General features: G+C 39.0%; 2 protein-coding genes across 2 annotated transcripts in view; both read right to left on the bottom strand.

Moving 5' to 3' along the window:
• Positions 1 to 4015, bottom strand: part of LOC143022495 (serine/threonine-protein kinase prk-2-like) — a 13885-nt gene extending 9870 nt beyond the window's left edge. Inside the window, exon 1 of the mRNA XM_076180719.1 lies at positions 3965 to 4015. Within this exon, the coding sequence (XP_076036834.1) occupies positions 3965 to 4015 (51 nt within the window). The remainder of the gene's footprint in view (positions 1 to 3964) is intronic.
• A 147-nt stretch (positions 4016 to 4162) lies between these two features.
• On the bottom strand, positions 4163 to 4959 carry LOC143022494 (serine/threonine-protein kinase prk-2-like; the record flags this gene model as incomplete). Its single annotated transcript, XM_076180718.1, has 1 exon — positions 4163 to 4959. A coding segment is annotated over one exon (797 nt), but the record flags the coding sequence as incomplete, so codon positions are not given.
• Positions 4960 to 7368: the final 2409 nt, after the last annotated feature.

Below are 7368 nucleotides of genomic sequence, written 5' to 3'. Positions count from 1 at the left end.
GTCCAACTCCCTGGTCCGCCACCTCGAAATATGCAACAACCTTCCCGAATGGAGTAAAGTTGAAATTCTACACAAAGGATTAAAAAAGAAGATGAGAAAAACAGTTGAAGCTGCACATATAAATGTCAAAGAAAATAATAACGACAGAGAAGGATTTATATGCCTATCTAAAGCAGCCAGTCTCTTAATAATAAATGCGCTAGAAAAAACCTGACACTCGAAGCTTCACAAGTTCCCCCACTACGGGTATAAATGTTGTGACCAAGATGTTCTGTAACAAGTTCTCTGAGGAAGGTTATAATAACCGAAACGTAAGAACAATAAATGTATTCTTAGCCCATCTTCGTTTACCCTTCCCCACCTATCACTCTCTCATTTGTCTTAAACAATTTATCAACATGTCGAGAGGTGGTGGAAGAGGGGAGATGTGGAGAGAATACCGCAGAAGACATCTGATCACAAGCTTTAAACTTCGTAGAAGGTTCCTCCTGAATTGCATCGAGGAGATGGTTCTCCCAAAATCCGCTCCGAATCAACTAAGAAGTGCTGAACACCCCTTCACAAATTCTGCAAGAACCTACTTAGAAGAAGCATGCCAAGCCCTGCAAGACAAGATAGACGAAAACGACAACGGTAAAGTTAAGTTAAGTTTACCCCATTGGTTAGTAAGTAGACTCAACAAAGATGCAGTTTTACAAGAACAAAGACTAAAACGTAAACTCCATATCTTATGTAACTACAGTGATTGGAATAAGATAGAAAGGGACAACTTTGTAACTAATCTTTCACACAGGCAGCTTTCCAAGAATGAGAGACTTGTTCTTTGTCTCGGTCTTAAGTTTGACATAGGTGGAAAAGGTAGTGGATACAACACAAACTTAAATAATAACTATAAATGGAATGTAAGCGATGTTGACAAAGGTTTCACCCAAGGTATTTTAGCGTGTTATCAAGCTCTAGCCAACAGTAATCATTATGTCATCCCAAAAAGATTTAGACTAGCTCTGGAAACACTTAATAAAGATAATAATATTATAATCACCCGTGCGGACAAAGGTGGCGGAGTGATAATTGTAAACAAAATCGATTACCTTGAGAAAATGTATAACCTGCTGAATGACAAATCAACATATGAAAGGCAACCAGCTTGTAGCGCAGATAGAGAGGCAACTAAATTTAACGCGGAAGCAAGAAAAATATTACGTAAATCCCCCAGAGGTAAAAAGCTTCTAGGCCTACTAGAAGAAGCGCCAAAACCCCCCAAAATGCATGGTCTACCCAAAGTGCACAAGATGGGTATCCCTATGAGACCCATAACATCAGGGATCGGGAGTGCTCCTCATAGACTAGCCAAATGCTTGGCTAAACCCTTATCTAACACCATGGGTTCCATTAGTGGGGCACACTTAAGAAACTCATCTGACTTAATCCGAAGGCTTGAGAATGTAAATGTAATAAACAAGAAATTAATTAGCTATGACATAACAGCCTTATTTACTAACGTATCTATTTATAATGCACTAGAAGCGCTTGAAAAGGTGACTAATGATATAGATGATAACACCCTCCCAGTACCAAAATCTGATTACCTCAAATTAATTTCAATGTGTGTTAAATATGGATATTTTGTTTTTAACAACGCTGAATTTAAACAAACAAAAGGCCTCGCAATGGGAAGCCCACTTTCTGCTATTCTTGCTTGTCTGTTTATGGAGGTAATGGAAAATGATAAATATATTAACATCATGGGTAGAGGTACCACTTGGCTGAGATACGTGGATGATATACTCGTAATAACACCAAAAGACACCAACATTGAAAACAAAATGAGAAGGCTTAACGCAGTTCATGAAGACATCCAGTTCACAGTTGAAGAAGAGAAAGACTGCAAACTCCCCTTTTTAGATACACTAATACACAGAGGCTCTAATCATCTTAGGTTTTCAGTGTACAGAAAGCCTACTAATAAAGACGACTTTGTTCACTTTTTCTCAGCCCACAGTAAAAGAACTAAAACTGGTGTACTTATAGGCTTCTTTCTTCGAGCCTACCGTATATGCAGCAGTGAACTCCTTGAAAACGAGTTGTCTTTTATCAGAAAAACTTTTAAAGAATTAAAATATCCAGGGGGCCTGATAACCAAAACAGAAGGCAAAGCTAGAAAAATCCACAATAAATCGAACGCCCAAACCAGCGGACCAAACGACCAAGCGTCCGGATCAAATGACCATACAGCAACAACAAACCTAGTCACACCGCATTTCATTACTGTACCTAATTCTGATAAAACCGAAATTATTGATAGATATTTACTGAAAGGTGGCATAAACATCGCCAAGGTATCATGTAATAAAATAGGTAAAATGTTTAAAAACCACACTAATGACAACAACGACCTCAGTGTGATCTACCGCATTCCATGTAGTGGCTGCCCCTCGGCTTATATAGGTGAGTCAGGTCGAGGAATCGAGAAGAGGATAAACGAACATAGGAATGATTTAAAAGCACACAGAACGTCCAACTCCCTGGTCCGCCACCTCGAAATATGCAACAACCTTCCCGAATGGAGTAAAGTTGAAATTCTACACAAAGGATTAAAAAAGAAGATGAGAAAAACAGTTGAAGCTGCACATATAAATGTCAAAGAAAATAATAACGACAGAGAAGGATTTATATGCCTATCTAAAGCAGCCAGTCTCTTAATAATAAATGCGCTAGAAAAAACCTGACACTCGAAGCTTCACAAGTTCCCCCACTACGGGTATAAATGTTGTGACCAAGATGTTCTGTAACAAGTTCTCTGAGGAAGGTTATAATAACCGAAACGTAAGAACAATAAATGTATTCTTAGCCCATCTTCGTTTACCCTTCCCCACCTATCACTCTCTCATTTGTCTTAAACAATTTATCAACATATATATATATATATATATGTATATACATATACATATATATATATATATATATATATATATATATATAAGGTGATCATTCATAGACCATGCCTTCTATGAAATAACATCACCAGATGATCTTTCTTCAGGTAGAAGAAACCACCATTTTTTTTTTTTTTTTAATGAAAACAAAAATAAGAAATAAAGATTATGCTCCTGACAATACCCACCTCCACCTCATGGTAGCATACTAATCCGCACATTCATATAATCTCGTTGATATTTCGATCGAAAATAATCTGATTGAATGCATTGTAGAACAGTAGTGAGACTTTTATTCAGCTGAGGGGAAATCCCTGCTCGAATTCTTTTTCCAAAAGTTATTGAAAAATGCGCTGCTCTCTAAATCTCTTGAGTTTTCTAGGCTGAATATGACGCATATCTAAGTTTCATCGTCTCCGCTGACAATAATGCGATATTGGAACTTAGTTCTGATCTTGACATATCTTTGAATTTTTTTTATATCTTTGCTATACATTTCTGTGTGTCCTTTTCATTTACAAGTATGGCTGTCTGGAGCTTTTCTTGATACTTTGCCCTCTAGTAAATCCTTCAGGAAATTGGTTGCTTTCATTATGAAATAGAAATTATTTCTATTGATTTTCCAGCAACAGGAAAGAATGACTTTGGAATCCTTTTGCATTGTATGCGCCGATGCAGTCAGAAGCTTCATTGGGGTGTGAAGAAGGTCTCTGGATAATCCAGGAAATTGGTTACTTTCTTTATGAAATAGAAATTATTTCTATTGATTTTCCAACTACAGGAAAGAATGACTTTACAATCCTTTTGCATTTTATGCGCCAATGCAGTCAGAAGCTTCATTGGGGGGTGAAGAAGGTCTCTGGGTAATCCAATTTTAGCGCTCTCATAATCATTATATGATTTATTTCCTTTGGCACTTCGTTACTCCTGGATCTGCGTCTCGATCCTTGTCTTCATAATCTCCTTCTAAAACGCCCCTTTTTGGGGGTTTTCTTATTCGCCATCTCGGGGCGTCTTCCCTACCTCACCTTAGGATCATTTCTCTTGAAAACTTTAGCCGTTTCAAGATCAAACTCCATATTGAAATTATCCTCGGAGTGACCCGTTAACCACGGGTGAGAGAGTATGCCGCGAAGCGAGGGGCGGTTCCACGGATCCAATTTAAAGCAGCGCATTATAAGATCGCGACACAGGTTGGGTACGCTACTGGGAAAGTCTGGACTGGCCTACATTATAGATTCGTTGGTGCGGAACGCGTTATAGTGACACACAAGATAGAATAGGAGCGTGCCCAGGCTCCACACGGTTGCGGGGACGTGAAGGTATTCATTACCCTTTATATACTCCGGAGGGCAATAAATTCGGGTGCAGCCCGTGTTTTTCCCTCTGTAGCCTGTCATTCGTTCGCCACAACCAAAGTCGATCAGTTTGATGTCAAAGTTTCCTGTGCTGGCGTTCCTAAAGAGAAGCACATTATGGGGCTTGATATCTTTATGCGATACCCCGGCTTCTAGGCATCCTTCTACTGTCAGAACAATCTTCCTGAACAGTGTCTTGACCTCGGTCATGGGCAGTTCCTTCCCGCTCCTGATGTAATCGACGAAGGAAACAGCTGATGGTATCAGCTCCATTACCATGTAAAAGCTGTCCTTGGTACTGAAGCAGTCGTGTAATTTGATTACATCAGGAACCTTCTGTACTCGCTGTAATAGAGCTGCCTCTCGTGGGACCTTCTTCCTATGGCGCCGTCCCCAAAAAAGCACATCAGCCAGAGGGATCTTCTTGATGGCCACCTCAAGGCCATCGGCGACTCTTGTGGCTCGAAAGACGCAGCCAAAGCCTCCTTTGCCGAGCTCCTCGTGAATCTCGAAATCGCTCAGTTTCATGGCTCCCAAAAAGTTCAGAGCCTCTGCGCGTCCCACGTCCTTCTCATGGTCGAATTTCAAATCCCAGATATGAGCATGAACTGTACTTTGCGATTGCATCTGCACGTAGAACACATATATAGTCATGAAGAGTGTACCTATTTTAGCATGCATGAAAAATAAGTGTAATGAGTCATACGAGACAGAGAGAGAGAGAGAGAGAGAGAGAGAGAGAGAGAGAGACAGAGAAGAAAAGAGAAAAAGAGAGAGAGAAATTTCCATTCATCTCTCTTGGTCCGACTCTGACATGAAACTGCCAACTTCTTAACGAAAGTTTCCGCTTTAGTGTTGCAGGTTCTAAAACGACAAGGAACCTTTACGCTACCAGGATGTATTTTTCCTGTCCAAAACAAACCGATTCCTGCTCCTATCTCTAGGGAGACAAGCAACACAAGTCTTTATGAGAAAAACTTATGGAAAGAAAATCAACGAAACGAGTTGTGAAACAAGAAAGGAAGGAAGAAACATGGGGAGGGGAAATGAGAAGATTGAAGATTGACGAGAAAGTGGAAGGAAGGAAGTAACGGGCTTGACGAGAAAGGGAGAAGGTGAACATAAGAAGACCGCAAGAGACCATAAAGTCTACACTAGAGAGTTCCATCCCCCTTACCACCTGTAATCGCTAACCACGAAGTTATCTAATCTTCTCTTAAAGCAACGAATAGTTTCAGCGCTCAGTACCTGGTTCCTAAGTCTATACCATTCGTTACCCACTCTGTTGGTAAACCAGTTCTTGCCTATTTTCTTCTTGAACCAAAAGATTATCCCGGGAGAGAGAACTGGATAGAGCAAGACACGCGGCAGATGTGGCGAGTGAGTGACCTATTACACGCTTAGCTCCATGGGTGCGAAGTTATCTGTTACATCTCCATAGAAGAGGAAACCTAAAACCAATTACTTAGCCGCACCGGTAGCTCCTGGGACACGTTGGACCGCGAGTCGGTTTCGTGATCCCAAAGACCTCCATTTCTTTCACCAAGCACAGTGAGTACCACTTGCCCATTAGGCTGAAGTACTCAGTGACTCTAATCGTCTGAGGTACTCAGTGACTCTTTTAATAAACCTTTTGCCTATGCAATGTATAATTTCAGTGTCTTAATCAATCGTCTCAACAGTGAATTCATTTCTGATTCCCAATTACTCTGCACGTACGCCCGGATCGATTTCCAATGGACACCAGTGACTGCCACTTGCCCTGTCTTTCCAAACACAGAAATATCAGCTTTGTATCTCACTTGAGAGATCAGAGCCCATCTATATCCCATATATATATATATGTATATATATATATATATATATATATATATATGTGTGTGTGTGTGTGTGTGTGTGTGTGTGTGTGTGTGTGTGTGTGTGTGTGTGTGTGTGTGTGTGTGTGTGTGTGTATTGTATATATATATATATATATATATATATATATATATATATATATATATATATATATATATTGCAGAAAAAAACACTGGTAAATAAGAAACGTAGTCCGAACGTTTTCGTCTATTTAAGACATCATCAAGGGAATACAGAAAATGAGATACAGACAGTATATATACAGAAGTAAAGACAAAATTAGGGAACACGGGAAAAAGTATCACGCAAGCCTGAGAAAATTGCCAACAGTCCTCAGGTCACAGATGGACCAAATGTCCGAGCAGGAAAACATGTAACGATTTTCTTTGAAATAAAGTTACCAAGCCTGTACATACCTAGGCTTAGGTTGATATTTTGGTCAAAAGTTTGCTTTATGTGGCTTGATTCAATTATGTTCCTTTCAGTAAAGGAATTACAAGAATTTATTTTACTAGCATTCTTCCAGTCAATCAAATGATCTTGGTCCCTCACATGAACAAAAATCCCACTAGACACTTGACCACTTCTCACACTGTATTTATGTTGGTTTATCCTTGTTTGTAAGTCCTTGCCAGTTTGTCCAATGTAAAATTTTTGACAATGCAGGCACGAAATTGTGTATACACAACCTTCAGTGTTATGTGGAGAATTTTTAATTAGAATATTTTTAACTGTGCTATTGTTTTTAAAGACTACATTTATGTTGAATTCCTTAAGTATTTTTGGTAGTCCTGCCATACTCTCATGAAAAGGAAGCACTAGTAAGTTCTTATTACAAAAATTATTTTTCTCATGTGGAGTTTTATAGTAAGTTTTTATGGCCATAGTGTGTGAATTGTCTATCAAATGCTTTGGATATTTTAAGTCTGATGCAATGCTGTATATCTTGCTCAACTCGTTATTCAGAAATTCAGGGCTGCAAATTCTGTATGCTCTGAGGAACATTGAACTAAAGACAGAAAGTTTAGTTTTTTCACTGTGAGCAGAGTAATAATGAACGTACGATAAATTATTAGTGTTTTTCCTGAATACATCATACTTAAAATATCTTCCGCTTCTGTGTAGTAAAATATCTAAAAATGGTAGCTTATTATCTATTTCAGTTTCAGCTTATTATCTATTTCATTGAAACTGAAATAGACGGTTGGCATCCAAGA

This window comes from Oratosquilla oratoria, unplaced genomic scaffold (genome assembly GCF_046742065.1).
Source record: "Oratosquilla oratoria isolate Oo_2021 unplaced genomic scaffold, ASM4674206v1 SCAFFOLD104, whole genome shotgun sequence".
NCBI classification, from domain to species: Eukaryota; Metazoa; Arthropoda; class Malacostraca; order Stomatopoda; family Squillidae; genus Oratosquilla; species Oratosquilla oratoria.
Note: the sequence above shows the minus strand (reverse complement) of the source record. Positions and strands in the feature narration are given on the sequence as shown.